Below are 23961 nucleotides of genomic sequence, written 5' to 3'. Positions count from 1 at the left end.
TGTGTATATATATGTATATATATACACACACGTATCTATTTACACGAATATATTCAATAAATATGTCAGAGCTCTTCAAGATCAAACTGATCAGGCATTGGGAGATGCTCAGAATCAATTAACGCAATCGGACTCCGAATTAAATAAGGCGTTGGATCATAATAAAATGATGGAGGGACAGCAGTTACAACTTGAAAATCAAGTGAAGGAATTACAACAGGAAATAAACAATCTTAAAGCAAATATGACACAATTGGATCATGGAAAAGATCAATTGTTGGTGAGTAACATAGATTGTATTACAAAAAAATTAATGATAAACATATGATAATGAATAATTTTTATTAGATGGTATTGGATGAAAAGACGGAAAGAATAGCTATTTTAGAGAGAGAAGTAATGTTAAAAGACCAACAAATAATGGGAAGTGAGCAACAAATTCGTGATTTGCAACACAAAAATGAGTGAGTACTACATATATTTTAATAATTCGATACATTACCAAAAATTTAATGATTGTTTAGAAATATAATTATTACATTTTAAACTATTATTATAAAATCTATATGTTTCCAAAATATTCGTAGTAAAATTGATATTTAAATAACAAATTTGATCAAAACTTTATTCATAACTGATTTGTTAATAAATATTTAAATTTCAAGTATTGTGTATATAAGTATGTTTGTATAGTAGAACTTGAAGTAGATTAGAATTACATGGAAACTATTATAATACTAAGACATTAAATAAATAAGAATTCTTACAAGATTTTTACGAAATTATCAAAAATATTTTACGCGTAACATTTGTACATTATTTACACATAGTATCTAAAAAAAATGCATGCAGCAGTTCATTTTATCACTAGCATATATTATTATGCACAGTCTGGTTTTCCTCAATTAAAAGTTTATCAACTTTGCTCTTTCATTAAGAAACTTTGCTAAACTCACTGTGGGTGGTTGACAGCCACCTAAAGAAAGGAGATTGTTACTTTCTAATTCAGAGATTTGTGAGTTTTCTGTAATTCTCTTATATCCAGGTCTACATTCACATCTTGCTTTTGGCTTTGATTCTTCTTTTTTCCATAAACTTTGTTTCGGCATTCTTTGTGCAACCAGCCATTCTCCTGCAGTACATGGACCTTGTGTATATAACTTGTAACAGGTTTTATTTATTTCCACCATTCCTGGGATGGACTCGCAGCTGTCATTAGTTTCGTCTGAACATTTTTCCGAATCTCTTAATATGTTTATACATCCACATACTCCATTGTAGCTGATTCCATCAACGGATGGTCGAACATTATAATCATACAAAACGATTTGTCCGTTCGGACATGGTCCCTTGGTTCCTATCTTATAACACGTTTTTTCTTGTGGAAAGTATAGTCGTCCTCGTTTGCAAGGTACAGGAATACAAGTCGTCGAGTTTACTAGCATGTAACCATTTTCACATGGTCCTTTTGTATAAAGTCTATAGCAAAATCCATTTTCATAAAGTATGTAACCTGGTTTGCATACACACTTAGCTCGAATTATTTCTTCGTTGGTTATTATATTTGTTATAATGAAATGATGTCCCTGTAGACATGGACCAATACTGCCTGGTAAGAAGTGAATAGTTTATTAATAATGTAAAATATAGCCATAATGTAGCGAGATCGTAAAAATTGTCAGACATTACGATAAATATGTTCTGAGTGCTGCAACATTAATTAGTGCCGATACTTGATAGTTTAATCTATGATCTCGCTATATCATAACAGTGTAATTAACGATCTCGCTATATTATAATTATTACTATAATATAAAGTGCTACACAATTGATGGAAGTTTTTTGCTATGTTTCATATTGTCTTACCTAACTGGTAACACATTCCAGTTGATTCATGATAATGAGGTAATTTCGAATGACAACCACACATACCACCTGGTAAAAATAATTCTCCAGGTTCTGTACATGGCCCTTTAGTGTAATGTTCATGGCAACCACCCACACTACCTGCCCAGTGGTATCGTCCAAGTTCTCCATTTGTAGAACAAGAACATATTGCTAAACCATCTTCATCTGTAATGAGGAGTTCACCTTTTGGGCATGGACCCTTACTAAATTTTGGGTAACATTTTCCATCTCTAGGCCAATAAACTTCTTCTTTCCCTGTGCATGACTCTGGATCATGACAAACACCCCACCTTTATACAGAATAGAGATATGTTTTTAGATCTGTATATTTATTATTATCTTCTAAATTATTGAAAATATAAAACAGTTATTATTACAAAAGCAGATTTAAAAAAGAATTTTTATAAAATTTTTATGAAGATTATTAGATTTACAATTTGTTCAATAAAAATCTACTAGGTTTGTTAGTTGTAATGATTTTGCAATACCTAGATTTTCCAGAAATCTCTGGTACAGGTGCAAAAAATTGTCCCTTTAGACAAGATGCTCTTGTATATATTCTATGACAAAGAGCATCTCTAGGAGACTGTGCAGTTCCTGGAGGACACCTGCATTCAGCTACAATTCCACCTCCACCTGCAGCTGGACCCAGCTCCATTGTCTCTGGACATGGTGTTCCAATCTGCTAATCAAATTCATGATTAGATTATTAACGATTACATTCAATTAACTAAAAGAAAAAAGGAATAAACGAAACTGATTCTCTAATGTACATTCTATTAAAAGAACTCCAATGGCTTTGTAAAGAGAAATGCAGCACCTGCCTGGAATATTCTGTAACACTTTCCATCCGGCGGCCAAAATAACAATTGCCAGCCACGTGGTTGAGCAGCGCAAGGATTACTTGACGGATCTGCCCATGGCGGAGGTATTATCGCTGACTTTATGTGAACCACTGATGCGAACCAAATAATTACCAATAGATTTCGTAAAGCGCTGAAACATATTTGGAGGATTTATGTTTAGTTGAGATTGAAATTTAATGGAATGATTCAGACAATATTAAAATTTCGAATAATTTCAGAAACTTAAAATATTAAATGTAAAGGTATATTAATATGCAATTGGTGTTCAATGTAATTGACACAAGATAGAATTTTGAAGTATGAGTAAAGAACTAATAGGATTCTATAATTTTAAATGGAATAATAGCCATAGTACATCTTAATTTACTTACTAGATATTTTTTAAATAGCATTAAACTGATCTTCAGTTCTTTATTAATGTACTTCTATTAATGAGTTTTTTAAAATAATTAATAAATTGTTGTGCATTAGGTCAGAACAGTTTTCACTTGAGTATTTTATGTTTGAGAACTATTGAATAACTACATAATCATAACTAATATAGATATGAAAAGATACAAATATGAATGGTTTTCATACTGAATAATCGGACATTAATTAATTTTTAGGTCTGCTATTCACTTGTAGAGATATATAGCATCAGTCTTATGGAACATCAGGCACTTTCTTATTTGGTATGTTTTTCATTGATTCTCATTCATATAGGAAAGAAAGAAGAAAATGTAATGTAAAATTGTCAGAGTAAGAAAGCGTCTATGGTTTTAGCTTAATCAAATACCTGAAACCGGAAAACGACGATTGCGATAGGAAATGTTATCACGTATTCGTGTCTACGTATGTCAAGATCGAGGGTACAGGTAGAAAAGAGCAAAAGCACGACAGAAATAAAATGACCATACTTTCACTGTTTCACTATGGCAATGGCATTGTCCCTGGTGGCAGGGCTTGAGATGACGACATGCATGTGGAATAAGAATACTATCTCGTACATGTGCCGCACAAGTGTTGTAAACTGAAAGCAAAAACACTTTCCTCTTTTTACATTTTCGACTTTATTCATTTGTAGACGGACCAGTTGATTTTCACTGATATCTGGTTACTTGTTTTAAATTCGATTTTTTAACCTTTTAAGCACATATATAAATTATTGACAATTCATTTCACATTGTATTTGGTTACGTTTGAATAGTACATAAATTTTCCGACAATTTGTGATTTTTGATATAGAAATTTTAAATAATATTTTCTTTACGAATATCTAAATTTATTATTATTTATTACAACACTTTCTAAACAGAAGTATCTTTTTAAATTAAGGGATTTGATAAATTTGTTAATATTTGATTATTTTTCTTAAACCTCTTGTTCCACACAAATGATGCATTTATTTTTTCAATTATTAACTTTTATATTGATATTTTTCTTTAGATCTAAAGTATTTTTTATTTTATTTTTAAATTTCGTAAAATAATATCTACTGTAGGTTTGATAAATTGTGAAAAATTTAAATTGGTCCAACGATAAAACGGTCATTTGTCAGTAAGATAGCGCGCGCGCGCTTTTTCTCCCAAAATCAAGGAAGTAATTACAGGATGTAAGGAACCTTGGCACTTGGATCTTAATAGTTGTTAGACAAGCTTTCTTCTATGACTTTCCATTGCAGCAGCGGAACGAGTTTTGCCGATAACTCACTACTATTTTATTAATTACATTTCTTCATTTATTATTCCCATTTATAGGCTGTGAGTGTTTCAAGTATACCTATGATACTCTCAATTTAAGAAAATGCCATTTAAGTTGTTATTCGGTAGTTATTATATTTATTTCATCATATTTCATCATTGTATGATATATAATTGTATCGCTACAATTATAGAAATATTATAACAATTTTTATAACTATATTTAAACGTCTTTGAGGAATATGTTACATTGATGATTTTAAATGGCCACTTTTAAACATATTGAAGTATAGTACATAGTTCGGCTTTGGACGAGCTCATTAAGGAAAGTCGCATGGTCGCTAGAGAACTACTGCGAATTACGGAATGTCATTCTTCCTTTTCCTATGTGATTATTATTCTTCATTGCCAAACTGGTGTGACCGCTCCACGCAACTAAAAAGTGAGAGTATTAGAGGTGGATTGGGTAAAGCAGTGTTTTCGTATTGTCTTCGTACACATGCCTATTTTATAGTTATACAAGCATCACATAAATATATTATTTAAATCTTCATATAATTTGTTATAAAACAGCAAATTAAGTTTATTCTAAAGTGCATTTACGCGTAGAGATATTTAGAGATTAATATTCATACATACATTCTTTATAATCATTCGTATGTTAGGAAGTGGTTTTGTGATGTGGGATAAGAATTATGTAAATGTTTGCACTTCAAATTTGATATATATATATAGTTTATTCACTAATAACCTGGAAAATTATATTCGCGAAGATCGTCTATGTAGCATTAAGTATCCTTTGTGTTGCGGCAGATCTTGTTACAAGGGCTTGTAAAGCTCGGTGAAAACGAACAACGCGACATCTCGCGATATTACACTGGTAACTGGTTTGTATTTGAAATAGCGAGATTGACACTGGTATCAATTGTATCATTACAAATGTGACTCTGCCGAATTACACAGTATACAGACAGCAGATAGTTCAATTTTTATCTCTACTGAGCCTACAAATATATTTGGTGGAAGTATTGTACGTTTATAAAATCTGTCACACTTGAAAGTATGTGTTAGGTTATCGAAACTGAAATTCGAGAACGTCTAAAGAGTTTGCGTCTAGTCAGGACCGTATGATGTTAATTCAGAACCATTGGTAGTTGAAACTACTTTTTCTTAGAACCTTTTTTAGGATTTCTTATGTTATGTATACAGCTCTAAGTATGGTTAAGTTATTGTGTCCTCACTTCAGGCTTTATTAACGAGTGTACAGTATTACTTCCACTGTTTGTATATCAGAGAATATTAGACAACACATTGTGAACAGATCTTGATGGATGATAATCTATAATTCATTATATTATCATCCTAAATAATACGTTCTTATTTAATACGGATGCAAATCAGGTTATTGTAGAACTCACAAGAGCGTGCTGTAAAAATATCAGTTAAATTTTTCATTCACATAAAAATTTCAAAGTTCGTATTAAAAACTCTAAAGAAAAAGAAAAATTCAATTTCCATAAAAAGAGAAAAATATGTACTATTTATTTTTCAAATGATATGCATAGTTGTGCAATTAATAAGTGTTGCAATTAATGGATGAAATAATGCACTTTTTGCGGAGTAATCGTACATTGATGATTATATCTTGAGCAATAAAAATATATTTAGATGAATCAGATATGATATTTACATTGATTTATGATATCATTCGCAGAGTTGATGTTTTTAATTAATTGTTTAATTACTTGTTGCGGGATAGGTACGCATTGCATCAGAACTTTCACGTTTACTGTATTTTAATGCGCGAACATATCATAAATTACTATGCTCATTTACGATGACTAATTGGAGGAGTTTGAGTGAGATTACGTAAATCCAGAGTTCTAAATTCGTATTTTAAATAACTTTTATAAATCTCGGCTATGTGAACTGGATTGAATATACTAAATTAGGAAATTTTTTAATGTATTAATGGATGCAATTTTTTTTAGTGATTATTATTTTTTTTTAAATAATCAATGAAGTACCAAATAATATGGAATATCTTTTTGTAAAAATATTAGCAATTTTTTTTTTTTTAGAAAGGTTTAAATCAATATTTAATTTTACGTATACCTTAGCAGGTTGAATTTATTAATATTTAAAAATATTTCCTAATAAACAGACGAGTGTTAGAAAATATGTAGCCATAGTTACACAGTTCGCAATAATGACGGCAACATTCGGCGCAAAATTATTAGTGTAGGTGTTCAGTTCATATTTTCCATTCTGCTTAGCTTGATATCGTTCAGAAGTAGCGAGGAAGATACAAGGGAATCATTGATGGCATTTTTTGCGAAAAGAAGAAATAAACATGAGTTCCTTAAAAGGTTACTCTCATGGTTATACAGATCGTAACGGTGACAGGCGTTATAGGTATGATTCTTCTGTCATTTGTTTTTCGACTAATGAATTATTATTATTATTATCATTATTGATTGGTCAAATTACGAATTATTCGTATTCAATTTGACAGATTCTTCTTCTTCTTAAAAAAAAAAAAGAATTTGTTATTTGTCCTAACACGATTTGGAAAAATTTCCATTAAAAAGTTTTAATTTTCAAAATATTTCCTATTGTTCCGAATAAAATGAATTATGATTTAATCAATCAATGTTTAGATGATTTGATGTTAATACACATATTATAAAGAGAAAAGGAAAAATAGAAACGCTTTTCGAATTTTTTATTTATAATTAATCTTTTCATAATCATGGACATATATTCGTATTCCAACACACTTGTTGCTTTATGCTACGCCATCTGTCATCTCTAGTGACATAACTCATCTCTCGTTGGACCACTTTCTGATGCGTTTGTACTTCATATCTCTTTCACGTTCCAGTCTACCTTACAGTTTTTATGCGCGTTACATAATAATGGCGCGCGATAAAAATCAAGTAGGGTTATGTCAGTAGCAGGTCGCATTTTAAAACAGATGTTTCATAGCTTGGCCGTTTTCTTTGAGTAATTCAACTCTGTTCTAGGATACGCTTCGCACGTATGTATCTTCGAAAAGGATTACCATAATTGTTTAACTTTGGACTTTCATTGCCAACTAGCTTTCTCCTTATTCGTGTGGCTTAAATGTAACGATTAGCTGTCGTCTGTTTAGTTAGATGGCTGAAATTCTTTGACTCTGACATGGTTGTTGAAAAGGTATCAAATGTATTTTGCTTTGTTTCTATAATCTTTTATTTCGTTCAGTGTAATCCAGTATATTTTTGTTCCTTTGATTTCCCATTAAAAATATGTCTAAGATAAGGTATATTATTTGTTTTAGATGATTTTATTCGAAGAAGACAAAATACTACAATTGCCAACATTTATAATAATGTTTTATACACAGAATTTTTGTTGGTAAAATTTATTATTTATTATTCAGTATAATATTGTTTGTAATTAACGTTTTATATACACGATATTTGATATTTTGTTCATTCGCTTAAATTTTAGAAATGCGATCTTTTAAATTTTTAATTAATTCAGTACCATGTCGATAAATCATTAAAAAGAAAGATAATCATATTTAACTTTTTTTAAATCTTAATGGCTATTAAATCTCTTGAAAGAAATCTTAATTTAATAATTATGAATATTTAAAAGATCTATTAGCATATATTTTATTCTTTTTTGTATGCTTTCACAAAAATCTAATAAGACATTTATAATTCATTGATGTTTCAATTTTCTCTTAAATTACGATTAAACGATAGAAGCTATTATTTAAAATTATTTTGTCTAAAATAGGACTTAATTTAACTGTTATCTTTAGCAATATAGAAATTTGTGTTAATTAACAAGATTAATTAATTTGGAATTTCACTCAATGAATCTTCATGGTTTACATTGTTTTCTAAATCAGCCACACTGTCGCTTCCTACTTAAATCATTCTAGTGACAAGATTATGCAACGAGACGTAATCACTGAATAATACCATGGAATTAATTTAATCTTCAATCTTGTCCTAGAATCTCTTGCAAAGTTCAAGTCTTGACATTTGTATTAGAGAAATGAATTAACCTTTCGAGATTAGTCATTATTGTTATGCAATTTTTATCATAAATATATAATAGAAAATTTATCTAGACTGTAACGAATGAATTTTTATCAAATTATAATAAAAGTAAATTTTAATCTATTATAAAGTAACAAATTTTGTTTTTCAAATTAATCAACGTGGTGTATTGGGATAATTAGTTTCAATAATACATAAATATGATTATCAATAAAATGTTAAACAATGAAAAGTCATATTTTTATGGAAATTAAAAAATTTTCGAACATGAAGGAATTTACGCGAAATCGAAATTTGACAATACATTATTCCTAGAAAGTAACGAGCATTGCCTTTCATGAGGTTGCAGGAAGGAATAAGTGTATTTCTTGGTAATGTTACTAAGTGGTATTTCTTTATGGTATGTTCGTTTTTTTAATTGCATCGTTACATTTTCTTCGCGTTATGCGAATTATCGGTTATTCGTCATTCCTGTACTCTACATATGCTCTTCGATATCAGAATTCTTCTGATATTTTATCGGCTTTGTAAGTTTCATTTTCAATTTGTACGCATTCGTTTATTTTCTTAAATTTTTTTAGATTTTTAATTTTTTCCAATGATTATGTATATTGTACAAGAAACTTTAAATTTAGTACAATTTATAACAATTGTTATTTGATTAACTAAATATTCTATATAATAATATTTAATAATTTATTATAATGTTTTCAATGCTATATTTTTAGTGTTTATTTATTACAGTAGGATCTGATCACGAATGAAATAGTTACACATTATAGAAAATAATTGATTTGTAAAAGTAATTCGTTCCATTTCTCTAATTTATTATAAATAATTTAATATTCATTTTACAACACTGATAAAGTGTTGTAAAAATTGGAAATATAAAAATGAATTTAACAATACGTATTAATGATTAAATATAAATTAAAAATACTTTTTAATTTCATTGAATATTAGGTATGATACAATAGAGATAAAAAATAAATTTAATTCAGAAATAATTTAAATTTCTGGATAGAGGTGTTGATACTTTATATTAAAAAAAGTAATGTACAGTAACATTTTTATGAGGGAGAAAAATAAAGAAAACAAGTACTTCATTCAGTGAACATACATTAAAATAATTTATATGTAACTGGGGTGATATTCCATAAGGATCACTTCATCAAGTAATAAAATAACAATTTTTAAAAATATTTAAACAATGTAGAAAATAAAAATAACTTACAATGACGTTTTCATGGTGAAGACGTGTAAGAATTAAACTTTTCATTAATCACATCACAGATATTCACTAAAGTTCACTGTGTCCTTTTAACGCAAATGTTTGACATCCTGCGATCGATACGAGTCTTACGAAACGAAAAGCGGTGGTGTTCCCTCGAGTACTGCTGCAAGACTGAATCGACATCGACTCCGAATCACCTCCGCGACTTCATGCTGTTACCTAACTTCCCCAAGACAAGAACTGAATCTTCTAGTCCCGACTCTTGTCTCGCTTTTTTGGTAGTTTCGTTTTATCCTCGACGATTACGCTGCTAAAACAGAAGAAATAGTTGAACGGTAGTTTACTTTAACGATTTAATCAGACCGTAATTATATCTGATTGATACAAATTTGATAATTAAATAATTGTGTAATTGATGAAATTTTTAACTCGTTCCAGAATGTATTTTTTTTAGATTTCCTAAAATTTTTGTAATTGTATATAAGTAGTCTTTTATTGCACATTATTTGTGTATCTTTACCTTTTACTTGTTACCTGTTATTGCCCATTATTTGTGCATCACTATTGACTATTCATTATTTTTTATTTACTATTTTCTATGTCTTACTCTTGCCTTATTATATCATTTTTTCTCATTGTTTATTAGTTACTACTATGTTCATTACTCACTACTTATTACTTACTGATTACTATTTTCTGATCATTATTAATTATTCAGTAATTATTAGTTACTACTCTTTATTCATTTCCACTTCATTATCCATTATCCACTAGTTATTACTTGGTTATTCATACTTTCCATTCGTCATTTCTTATTCAACTGCCTACTGGCTACTAGCTGTTTAACACCTATTATTATTAGTGCAGTAAGTGTATTCATTAAATCTATTCACTAATCATTACATATATTTCATATTACACGATAAACTTCATTATGTAAGAGAATATTTTATAGTTATAAAATTCCTTGATTATGTAAATATCATTTATGGGATTTATATCTCTACTTTCCTTTGCAAATTTCTCCATTTCCCAGATTAAACTCCAGCATACCTACCAGATATAACATGTTTCTTTAGTAGAATACAACACTACTAATAATTCTGTAAAATGCACATTATTTATCTAACCAAACCAATTTTGGTTATTTAACCACATAACCATATAAAATTCCTAATCTCAAATAACACAACCCTGTATGCCATAAACGCTTTCTTTGCTGCATATACTCACCATGCTTACATTTCTAACCGCAAAAATTCCCCATCGCGTATCCTGTTCAATACAACGAAAACCAGAATCGGATCTGCGATAGTTCCGCAATGGTTCCGCGGTTCGAGGGGGCAGTAATGTCTCGTGCGTGGGCATTTGTAACGTTCGACATACAATAGGAATGAAATCATGCTAGAATATTTCCCAATCCAGTCGGAACCTGCCACTCGTAATAATTTCCATCAAAGTTTATTTATATAATCGAATTGCAATATCGAGAGATTGTGTGACTCAGTTGCAGCAAACTCACTGCTCCTCTGAGAATTTCCAATTGCGAAATTTTCGTGCGGTCGAATGAGACTTTCGTTGTCGTTTGACCTCCGAGAGGTCGCCTCGAGCGTCCACCGCGGAACACATTTTCGTCAGTCGAACTGTTGCATAATTCCGAAAGAACGAGAGTCAGCGTCCGGCTGGATCAGCTAACGGAAAGCGCATAAACCCGACATCCACGTCTCTGAGATCCTTGTACACGGATGTCCGTATACTGGCATCTTTGTGGCCAGAAGGAATCTTTAGACCTTTAACCCTGTTAAACGAGGCGGATGAGTTGTCACGTTGTTTAAATCTCATTTTCCTAGTGATTTTGATGGCTTGACACTTGAAAGATGAGATTCGTGTATTATAATATTCGATGTTGGTTACTCGAAATGGATTCTATCCATTCGTATTTTATCTTGTATTCGTAAGATGGTTAGATTGTTAAATGATATTAAGAACGATGCAATTTTAAATTTCTTTAAATTTATTTAGTAGATTAAATCGAAAGATTTTAGAGAAGTTAATAAAAAATAATATGAGTTATATATTACACACTATCATTTTTCATTTATTCATATATCATTATGATATATTGTTGAATTAACCTAACCTAACTCATTCTATTCAGTAAAAGTTTGACTGAAATAGTTTTTATCCATTTTACTGCAAAAATCATTTCTGTGAGGACTTAACTTCCGCTTATATAATGGGACTTAAATTCTCGTCTTCTTCCTCTAATTCAGCGAATGGAGAAGTAACTTTTATTTCTACCCCTTTCGATTCGGTAGTTTATACAGAGTTCTATAAAGTATGCTGGCGGAAACAATCTAACATCTGTTCTCAGAAGATTAATAGTTATGAATGTTCAGGAAATATTAATATGTCGTTTATCTTTCGATGCACTTTGTGATATTTCTTCCTCGTTACTTTCTTGTAATATTCTCTAGATTATATGCTTACTGTGATATGGAAAGTTGACGATAGTTGAAAATATAAAGTTTATATAGAGTTTACGTATCATTATTCTGTACATTAAAATAAAATCGTGTGTTCATATATCTTATAATTTCCTGTAATCACATTTTTGTTTGCTAAAGCAAATGTAATAAACATATAAATTAATTACTGTTTTCCACTTTAAGCAGACAAAATAAATTTTTAAAAATATATTAGAATAACTTCATTAAGTTTGTTATATAATGATATTATGTTTATAAATTCATCAGAGTAACAATATAGTACGACAAACAATATAATTAAATAACTATGATTTACTTTCATATATATTCACTCGCATATAATGAACAAACACAGTTATATTTTCAACTTAATATATCATTATAGAAACTTTTATTTATCTATTTATCAATCTTAGGATCCATCTACATCAAATTCAGTTTTCGAAATTACATCATTACATAACTCCAAGTCACGTAACTGACGTAACCCATTACCAAACAGTAAATTCAGTTATTAGAATCGATCAGACGAGACCTCTGAAAGAGTCAATCTGACTCAGCTTGATCTTTCCTCCCCATTTAATGCTTGCATTCCTTTTCGTAACCTGAGTTAAATAAAATGAGAAATTTCATCTATAAAATACTATTTACTATTTCGATTTCAAGTTTACATCTAGATAAACCTTATTTCATTCAAATAAATATGCAAAAGTTCAGGAGATACAAAGATTTTTTAACAAATTATAATTACGTAACATTTATTAAAATGTTCAAAATTCTATCAGTTCAGGAAAAAGATACCTTATCTTGATACCAATTTAATAGGCATATATAAATACCTTCTGTAAAGATGTAATGTCTTGCTAAGAAAATTTATATACATCATTCGTAATTCAAGGATTATATCAGCTATAACTTAGCTGGTAGTATGCTAGAACGGAGGCAAATGAATCTTCGATGGAAGCAAGCTTTGTAACATATCTTTCATGGCGAATATTTCTTGGACAGTGGAGGAAGATCAGAATGTGACTTTTATATGGAGATTTAAAACGACGGCAGGCTCTGTTTCAGAGAGTATCGCATAATCTCTAGGATCAAAGAGTCGAAGAGATTACAACGGTTCTCGTGTAGTATGCATCCTGTTGCGAGTGCTTCTCACGTGCTGACGTTCCCTGCATTTCGAGGAACCGTGCAATGCCCTTTACCTGTAACGGTAAAGGTGAACGGCACCTCTAAAAGGGCGTTCGTTATGACATCGAGCACCGGTAGATAGAGAATTCTGGCCTGGACACCCGATCGGCATAGATACCGTCTCGTGCGTGTAGGGCGATGCACTCCACCGTGTGAACCATTTCATGAACTTTCGATCACTGTGTGGTTCTAAGCGTCGATCTTTGTTCGTAACTCCTCGACATAGTAGAGGGTCGATTTTCTATTCACAATACATGTTTTAATCTCGTACTTCGTTACTATTGTTTTATGGTGAATCCATTGCCTTGATGACTTTGATCAAAGTTTCCGATAAAAGATGTATGACTAGTACATCCGTTTCTATTATGCTTTCATCTGAAAAAAATTTAAGTCATTAGTAATTTGATACATCGAGGAAGCAAAATAAAAGAAGTTATACTGGTAATAAATTCATATAAAAAAGTGATTGATAAATAAATTTTACCTTGCAAGCTGTATCATTTACAATCTGATGAAAAGAAATCTTACATTCGAAAGCTCTACTTAACAAACTCTCTAGTGACGTTCAAGTTATTCCACGAAGTATTGCTGAAGGAACCTGGGAAATTTCATTGCTTAACACATATTTGAGTCATGATTGAATTGAATCATGATTGACAGTACCATCTCTGCTATTATACACGATGAATTACGTTACACTACATTCAACACCATACTTCGGAATCAAGCGGATCGTAGTACCACGAAAATTCCTTAAAAGGAATTCGAAATCATCAAGACATGATTGATTGTACTCGAGAATCTTAGAGGTATATAACAACCACGGAGCCCACACAAACAAGCTTTTCCATCGCGTCTTCGATTTCAGGGACATTCTTCAGGATGAACGAGAATGAAAGTATGTCTTGCTCAATGACGATGTCTAACGGGACGAAACGCACGTGTGATGACCTTCGTCATTATATCGAAACTTTGAATTTCGTTCAGATGGATTTAATTTTATTCCTAATACCTTGTTCTCTGTTGCTTCATTTTCCTCTCGTTGAAGTATGTCTGTAACACATGATAGAGATAATTAAAATATAAACATACCGGAAAAAGTAGTTAAAACATAAATATACTTAAAATGATAGCTGGAATATAAAGATAGCATAATTTATAAGATTTCATCTACCAGGTATTTAACAGTGATATAAAATATTAAAAAAAATTGTATTTGTTTATTTTAAATTCTTTTGTTTATTCTCATTTAATATTGTACTTTGGAATAAAAACTTAAACTTCATTACTTGATTGAGTTATAAAATATACATGTGATATATCACATTTTGATAATGCAGTTTGCATTTGTTATATATTTATCAATGTACATATTATAGTTTTATATGTATCTATTTTAGAACCTGTAAGAGAAATTATAGAAAAGTTATACTCATTAATAAACATTTGTTCACAATATTAACATGAAGAATATAAGATAGTCTATATTGTATATTATATTAGAGACAGAATATTGATATAGAGTATTGCATCTAAGCAAAAGGAAGTTTTCTTTGATGTACAATTGAGTCATAAATTTAGTAACTATTGAAATAAATTCATAAAGTTTAAACGACTAGGAGAATGAAAGTTTGGGAATTAAAATACTTAAGAAGAAATTTAAAATTTTCTCAGAAATATGAGGAAGAAAGTATTTACGCGAAATGGTATAGGGCATAGCAGAGAGACAATTTTTCAAATTGCACTCATAATAAATTTAATGATAGTATAATTTAATTTCTTTCAAAAGTCTAATTAATCTTGCAAAATATAAATTGTTGAATATTTTGAAGTTTTAAGAAACCAAAACGTTACATAAAATATAGAAAAGACGGAAAAAAAGTGAGCTCGAAACTTTCTTATTTCGTAGAAAGCGTAAGTTACTTGCCACACTTATTATATTATTGTAATACTGACGATATTTCGTGCTTTACTACATCGAGATTACTTATATGTATTTGTATCGTGATTTTTTTACTTCTTTGATGATGTGTTATGCACATGTTAAACGTAACTATAAATTGAAGGTTTCCAACGTTGATTTGCGATTATGAAAGTACCTTGCTGGAATATAAGTAAACTCTTACGGCGATTAAATGAGAGGGAAATGAATACTGGTGAACTTCCGCAGTCGTTTCATCCATGTATGTGACGCATATTAGAACTTATGTTTACATGTATGCTATAAATTGCTGCATTTTTATTTCTATTTTTCTTTTCTTTTTCTTTTTAATATATTCCTCTATCTTTTCTCGTATCCGGCGGATGCTGACTCTCGAGAGTCTATAAGAGAGAATTATTTATCTGGAATATAATTGAATGCCTGAAATATATATAGGTTGCGTTATTAACAAGTAAAAACAATGGTAAAAAATAGTAAAGGAATAAGTATATCACTCAAAATATACGATTATCATATGTTATTAAAAGATTTTTGATTGCTCAATTTTTATATAATTGTGTCGTATTTATTTAAAAAAATTAAAAATGTTCATTGGTTTAATTTAATAGTAATGATCTAATAGTAATGATTTAATTGTAATAGTGCTAATCATTTTGTTCTGCCTTTTTACACGGAAAAAGAAGTATGAAAAAAATGTAATAAAATAATATGAGTTTCAATAATTGGTTCAATTATGCAAAAATTTTTAATGTTTTTACAAAAATGTAAACATGATACAGTAGACGTCGAGCGAACGTTTGTCAAACGCAAACCTGTGCTATCTATGGTATTCTTCCTCTTTTCCTTACATAGAATAGTTTACTTTTCTCCAGGTAGTGTGACTATCGACAAAAAGATACTTCAATCGGTAAGCGAAAGTAAGACAGGTAAATCAATTCTACTGTCTAGTGTTTACGGTAGTTGTAAGCATTTCCTCTTTTCATTTGTACATATAGCTTTATATCGTATTTGAGATTTTCTATGTCTATAAAGTGTAAAAAAGTTTTTAGGTTATAAAAACATGACAGTTTATAACTACTAATTGGAATTTCAATTATATAGCATACCAAATTTGAAGTAAAACAAGGTTAATATTCAAGATCTTAGAAGCTTAGTATTTAATTTAAAACACTTCTCCTCATATGTTATCATCTAATTTATTTCATCTAGATACCTTTCGAGATAACAGTTATTCTTGATCATGAAATCATACGAATAGTAGTAATGGAAATTCAGCCCTTTCGCAACCTAGTGTGTATTATATTGGATTTAAAACTAGTATTCTTTTCGTTGCGTTTCTTCATGAGGTCCGTGACACGATTCCGGTCGTTTTTATCATACAGTTATAATCGATCTTACATCCATCGTGTTACTTTAAATATCGCGCGTTATTGATGCGATGACGTCATCGTGTACATTACAACCAGTTTTCAATTCGATTTTAATTTATCTTTCGAAGCATTAGGTATTTCTATAAAAAAATTTTAGTATATTTCCATTATCGAAATTGTTTATAATAATATATACATTGTAAGCGTGAAAACATTTCCTAGAATACCGTACTTTTGGCTTGTGTAACGTGAGAAATTTCATTATACATTTCGTTATTCGGAAAGCCTTAACCAATGTATTACGTCGCATTTGTGCGCATCCAATACGTGCGTGAACGGCTTCGACCAATATTGCGAACGTCTCGAGGTTATTTTCACTTTCGTATAGAGGAAAAGGCAGCATCGCACGGACCGTCGAAGGAAGCTGTTGGCATCGAGGAAGGATGTCGAGATGAGAGAAAGTCGTCTGTTCAGTGAACAGCTCTTCGATTTTTTTTCTTTGATTCCGACAACTATGCGCCCGCGCATTATTGCCGCTTACATAATGCGCAGACGCGTAATCGAAATGCCAACGATCGATGATCGATTATCTGAGTCAATATGACATAGCATTGTTTGGTTATCTTCACACAATACCGTTTTAATTCATTCGATTCTTTTTTGCTCATAATTATCCCCTTGGACCAGAACTGGATTTCCTAATATTACAAATTTGATACTAAAATTAAATTTACGTACAATATACGTATGTATACACGATAAAATATACGGTATATAGTATATTTTTGGGTACAGTGAAATGCATGATAATAGTGTTTACTTTCAAAAAGTATCTCTAATATTCAATTGTATAATATTTCTTTTCTCTATAAAAATTCTTATGGTATGAAAATCTTAAAAGAATTTTAAGTCATGAAAACTATATGCAATTTTTGTCTAAAAATAACGGACATATAAAAGTGGATAGAATAAACGAAATGTCACTTATGTTCTTTTAATTAGATTGTATCTTTATATTAAAGTGTATTTTATGATAATATTTATGTGCATATCAGAATATATATTGAACGTCATTTAATGTAATATCTGCAACATATATCCAATATACCATGCAATCGAAAGGCATTGAAGTCGTGGTTTGTTAGTGGTCAGTAAGTTTTAATAACAAATACGTGTAACGTTGTTCGTTGTAATTTAATAATGGCTTTCTATTGTTCGTTTCTTTTGTCCTTACGTATTCAACTTTTTGCCCCTAATAAAGTTGTTCTTGAGCCTACGTGATCCACAAACCAAACGAAATTTGATCATGTAAACATTTCTTCGAGAAGGGATTAAGCAACTTCGGCACGATAGGCGCCTAATTCACCGACATACTCGTGCTGCCCTTGTCCCCTTTCCAGAACTACGCTTGCGCCACCAGGGATGAGCGTGCGATTCGCATAATAGAATAGACATGGATTAAATATTAATTCTTTGATGTAGTATTCATAGTATGACAAGTTTGATGAAAACGCTCCACTTCCATACCACGATATTTCGTAAATACTTTTTCTGTTTTCGAAATGATTATCTAAAATCTTAAGAATTTTTGTATGACTTAGATTATTATATATTTTTATATAATTATAATTCAAACTAAATAAGTAAATAAATGATAAATCTTTGACCTTTAAATTTAAAAGAACAGTCAAAGTGTGTATTTCGTATTTGTATAAAATTTATTTATTTATTTTATTTTTACAATATTAGCATATGCGTGGATCAAAGTGCAGATCAGAATAGACAATTGAGATCGATGCAATTGGAGATGGAAAATTTTCAACGACAATTACAAACGGCTTCATACGATCGAGAAAATGCTATCCAGGAAAATCGACGAATCCAAGATGATTTGGCTGCTACTACTTGCGAAGTGAGAAACCTACAGCGTGAATTAGAAGCATCTCGTGCTGAATCATTTGATCTGAAGAGGCAACTTCAAACTTACGTTAGCGAGGTTCGCAGGGCCGAGGAGCTTCTTAATAGAAAGGTAACTTCATGGAATGATAATTCAAATTTCATTCCTTTTAATTCTTCATGTTTCAAAATCGTTATAGTGATGCCATTGAAACCTTAAGATTTTTTATTATACATTTATACTTATATATTTAATTACTTTTCATTGAGGACTTTTTTGAAAATATCTAAATCAATTTTTTTTTTTTTTTTCGTTCACTTTACAGGAAAATGAAAGAACAGAAATGTTGAATCACTTTAGAAGCTTAAGTTTGGAGGCTACCGTTTTGGAAAATAATAACCATAGTTTGGAGTCTGAAGCAGCCGAAGCAAGGGGAGCTCTGCAATCAGCTAGGGATCGACTACTGGATTTCGAACGACAATTAGCGGATAAAGATAGTTTAATAAGAAGTTATGAAACACAGGTTGACCATCTCAATATTCAATATTCAATATGAATGTTTTTATTCACAGGAAATATTATATTAATTTCAATTTTTCAGATCAGTGAATTAACTCAAAATGTGGCTAGTATGGAAACTCAGTTACGTCAGCAAGGGGAACAGAAACATAGAGCAGAAGCTGATTTAACTGCTGTTAGAGATCTATGCATGAAATTGGATCAACAGAAGGATGTACTTATGCAACAGTTGGATGATAAGGATACACTTAAAGCACAGGTAAATATTCAAACCGGGAATTTTATTATTCTTTTTCACGTGTAATGGTGCGATAACAAAATTGAAAAGAATAGTTCTATAATTTGTGCTCGATTTCTAGTACGACATGCAGATTGCTAAATTAAAAGCGGAGCAAGCTGTAATTCAAGACCAAATGAATAAAGATCGCGCGACAGTAGAGCGCCTTGAAATATTATTGGACCAAGCAAGACAAGAATCTATAACTGTGCAGGCTAATAATCAGGAGCTGCAAAATGAAATGTCCAGATTGAGACAGAAAATGTCTGAACTTCAGAATAAATTGTAAGAAGTTTAACTATTATCTAGAATAGTTAAGTATTAGGATAATTTTACTAATTTAAATAATTAATACGTTCCATGCTTAGAGAAAAATAAGTGTATGATGTAACTGTAAATTTGAATGATCTCTTCAATGAAATATGATAACTTTGTCAATTATTCTAGATTAATGATAATATATGGAACCTGTTAATTAATGAAAAGTCAATAAATTTCAAGACACAATCGTATTTTCTTTAATACCATAGATCTTCAGAATCGACAAAACTCCGACAGTATCAAACTCAAGCCGCAGAATATTGTAAACAGATTAGTGATCTTCGTAGGCAAGTTACGAACGAGAGATTTGATCGTGCAAGAAAAGAAGAAGAGAATCGCAGGTATGTATATACTGAGAAGTCATTATTCATGATTTAAATTTTCAGACGAGTAACACTTAAACCAATTATAAAATCGAAATAGCAATATTTTTTGGATTATGTTTTTTCTAGAAATTCAGAAGGTTTCCCTGATTCGCTTGCCCAAACTTCATTTCCTAATAGTCAAATATCTAATGAGACTAATGATGCAAAATACAGGTTAGAGAAATAATTAATTAAATAGTGCAACTTTAGGTGCAGAGGCGGATTTTTTTATTCTAACTTAAACGTTTTTTTACTTTATATTTCTTAAAGATGATTACTTTAGCAATTTGATAATTTTATATTTAACAAAAAATAATCATTATTCGTGATAAAAAGTTATATTATCATTGGTATTTTATTTGTAAAATTTTTACTAAACATTTTTTATAATTTTTATTGTTTTCAACATTTTATGGTTTTTATTATTTAATATTTATTTTTATTTATTTTTTATATATTTACTTTTTAGTATGTAATAAAGGTAATTTCAAAATTTGAATATTGACTAAATTATTTTCCACCTCTGCATTACACTTTCGAGTTCAAGTGATAAAAATAAAAAAATTAAACTGCCAGGCAAGTAGACTGGCTGAAGAAACCTTACACCGCGATTCCCAAATATCCCCATACATATAGCGGTGCGCGATCGGTAATAGAGCGACATTCCTTTCCCTCGGATTGCAAGTGTTTGCCGTCGAGAAATGTTTTGCATGATCCACCATCGGAAAAATCGCCATTTATGCCTTGTATTTCGAATAATGAAGCAGATGACTCAAAACAGAATAATTTTAAGAATTTTATCAGATGTCCAAAACCTTCGTGATTGTATCGGAAACTATTTTGCATATGTTCTGTAGTAGTTTCATTAACCCTTTTAATGCAATATTCTTTTGCATAGAAGTAATAAATCAATTTCAATGCAACAGTTTGAAACTACTTATTAACTTTAATATTAATATTTGTATTTTTCTATAATATGAGGAACTTGTGGTTAAACACATTGAAATTTTAATGAAGTTTGAAAAAGTACTAATATATTAATATATTCTAAAGAGTGTAATAGTTTATTTTATAAATTTATTCCTGCATTTTTATTAAGATTAACAATGATTTATTCATAAGTCATTGTTAATCATTTAGTACTTTACATCCAACTAAACTATTTGTTTTTTTATTTACAGGTCTTTAAACTCAACTCCAGACAGTTTTAATGTAGATTTAAATGTGGTTATATAAAGTCATTTAATCTACTCTAATCAATAGATATTTGCAGAATGAAACAAGCAGAGAATACACTGGACAGTCTGAAAAATGTGGAATGAAAATAGTATATCCCACTGCTGTGTCACATTTAGGATACTCAAACTTGCAAAATAACTACAGATGCAATAATCATACGATAAATGTTCAACCTGATGTTCCTTGTATAAATATAATTCTACGTTCAGACTGCAAAATGCATTCAAGCCAGTATAACTATGTACAAAAGGAAAATAGTCACAATGAGAATACACTACTGTCCCAAGCAAACAAAGATTCAGTGAGGACTGAATCTAAAGCATTAAATATGCCACAATTCAATTCATTTAATAGAAAATATGATCACTTTGTTTTTGGTACAAAAAATCGTTTAGATGTATCACAATCAGTAAGATTGCAATATGAAAGAAAATATAATCAAGGTAATAAGAATTTAACTTCTAATAATGTTTCACAAATTCATTACAATAACAGATCATGATTTTCATATTATGCTGCTCATTCAAATAAGATATCAAGTAGTAATAAGTTACAGTTAAATTTAACTACTATAAACTTGTTTTCCAACATTCATGGAATAATTTTAGGACAAATGACAATGTTGGATAAGGATATAACAAAAGATGTAAATACAGATGATAGTATTAAAACGAATTTTAACAGCTTTTCTGTAACAAAATTAGAAAGCAGTATAAAACAGAAAAATGAAAATAATGTTTCTAGAATTATAAAGACAGATTTGGCACCAAATTTAGAAAACATTGCTAAAACTGAACAAAATTTTGTAGAGATTATTCCCATAGACCTGAAATCAACTTTGAAACATTTTACAAACTTAGAATTAAAACCTTCAAATACATTACTTAACTCTAAATTTACAGAACTGGAAAGTTTTCCAAAATCTATGAAATATAAACCATGTAAAAAAGGTTTTTATATGAATTCTCTTACAGCACCTGATATTGCTAAAAATTTAATGAAAAATGATGGTGTTAAAAACACTATTTGTATTAACGAAACAAACGATATTTCCAAAATTAATGATGAAAAATATAAAACAGAAACAAGTTATGAAAAAAGTAAATTTGATAAAAATATATTAGGAATTAAAAAGTTCACAAATTTGTCAATTGAAAAAAGTATGGATACCTGTACTAATACAAATTGTAATGGAATGAACTCTTCTATATTAAATATAGACCAAGACGAATGTGGTACTAGAATTTCAAATACAAGATCTACAAGTCATATATTTTTGCAGTTTAAAAAAGATTTTCATTATAAGAAATGTGAAACTAAATGCAGTAGTACAATTAATAATACTGTAAACATATTGCAAAATATGGTAAAAGATGTTAAAAAATTTAAAGATATAGATATGACAAAATATAATGGTCAAAATGATCAGTATAAAAATATAGATAGCAATTGTATGAAAGAGAGAAATGATGTAATTTTATCAAAAATTAAACATAATTTTTTTAATCAGTCAGAAATAATCAGACCAGAATACATGAAGATGTTACAAGAAATTAAAAAACATACCGAGAAATTGGAAGAACAATTAATTATTATGAACAAAAATAAAAATAAAAAAAAAATAAATAAAAAATTAGATTATACTTTAAAAAATTATATTAAACAACAAAGAGATATGATTACACAGAATCCTGAAAAAAAAAATATTTATGTACAAGAACCATGTTCACATGATAATATAAAGTGTTTTCAAGACAAACTATTAAAATCCGGAAATAATTTGAATTTGCAATTAAAACAAATTACAAGACAAGATAGAAACGTATGCAGGAAAGCTTCTAATATTAAGGATATAAGTTATAAAAGAAATAATATGAAATCATTGGTATACTGTGATAATGATTGCTTAAGAAGCATAAAAAATGTCGAAATTCAATGTGTAAGATCTTTTCATATTTTTGATTCATCGAATTTGAAACCGCTTGCTACGTCTACACCTAAAAAAGTTAGACCATTGAAAAATGAAAAAAGTCTTCATAACATATCAAATTGTACTCAAACAATATCTATACCTAAAGCAAATTTACAAATAACACATATTAAGAAAATTGTGTCAAATGAATTCAAAAGTTCTATGATAGAGCAAGAAAATAAAGAGATTAAACCGATAAACATAAATTCAAATTGGGACGAAAATGCTATTATAATGTTACTCTTAACAAAAGATACAAATGGTAAATGTTTGAAGTGTAAATACAAAAAATCAGAGTTTTTACATTTTAGGCCGAAAAATAGTACTAATTCACTAATGTGTGATAGAAAATTGACTAAATATAGATTATCTAAACAAAAAATGCAGATACCCATTGTGTTCAAATTAATGTGTGTCAGATGCAAAAGTGAAGACGATCTTCACTCTAATGAATATAATCGTAAATATAGTGCAAAAAGCTGTGCAAACAGTTGCAAAGTATCAGATTTAGTAACGACTGTATACACTCAGTCATCCAATTTACAGATTACTACTGCCACTTCAGTTTCTTGTATTTCGTTTACCAATAGGAATGATGTAAGAAATTTTAATGAAGAAAGAATAGGGAAAG

The 23961-nt window shown here is 29.7% G+C and overlaps 3 protein-coding genes across 3 annotated transcripts in view; 2 read left to right on the top strand and 1 right to left on the bottom strand.

Moving 5' to 3' along the window:
• LOC108549862 (centrosomal protein of 135 kDa) overlaps positions 1 to 21415 on the top strand; it is a 26527-nt gene extending 5112 nt beyond the window's left edge. Inside the window, exons 13-21 of the mRNA XM_017903432.1 lie at positions 70 to 280; positions 349 to 464; positions 18490 to 18769; positions 18963 to 19160; positions 19239 to 19415; positions 19516 to 19718; positions 19964 to 20095; positions 20207 to 20293; positions 21301 to 21415. Of these exons, the coding sequence (XP_017758921.1) occupies positions 70 to 280; positions 349 to 464; positions 18490 to 18769; positions 18963 to 19160; positions 19239 to 19415; positions 19516 to 19718; positions 19964 to 20095; positions 20207 to 20293; positions 21301 to 21355 (1459 nt within the window). The 3' untranslated portion in view covers positions 21356 to 21415. The remainder of the gene's footprint in view (positions 1 to 69; positions 281 to 348; positions 465 to 18489; positions 18770 to 18962; positions 19161 to 19238; positions 19416 to 19515; positions 19719 to 19963; positions 20096 to 20206; positions 20294 to 21300) is intronic.
• LOC108549863 (uncharacterized) lies at positions 906 to 9946 on the bottom strand. The gene is made up of 5 exons (XM_017903433.1): positions 9749 to 9946; positions 2733 to 2904; positions 2397 to 2590; positions 1867 to 2198; positions 906 to 1609 (listed from the first exon to the last, which is right to left on the bottom strand). The coding sequence occupies exons 1-5, from the start codon at positions 9760 to 9762 to the stop codon at positions 906 to 908; spliced, it is 1416 nt and encodes a 471-aa protein (XP_017758922.1). The 5' UTR covers positions 9763 to 9946.
• LOC108549858 (uncharacterized) lies at positions 21370 to 23948 on the top strand (the record flags this gene model as incomplete). The annotated part of the gene is made up of 2 exons (XM_017903428.1): positions 21370 to 21849; positions 21967 to 23948. Coding segments are annotated over exons 1-2 (2394 nt in total), but the record flags the coding sequence as incomplete, so codon positions are not given.
• Positions 23949 to 23961: the final 13 nt, after the last annotated feature.

This window comes from Eufriesea mexicana, unplaced genomic scaffold (genome assembly GCF_001483705.2).
Source record: "Eufriesea mexicana isolate 0111107269 unplaced genomic scaffold, ASM148370v2 scaffold2234, whole genome shotgun sequence".
Taxonomy (NCBI): domain Eukaryota; kingdom Metazoa; phylum Arthropoda; class Insecta; order Hymenoptera; family Apidae; genus Eufriesea; species Eufriesea mexicana.
This window is presented reverse-complemented; position numbering and strand designations above follow the sequence as displayed.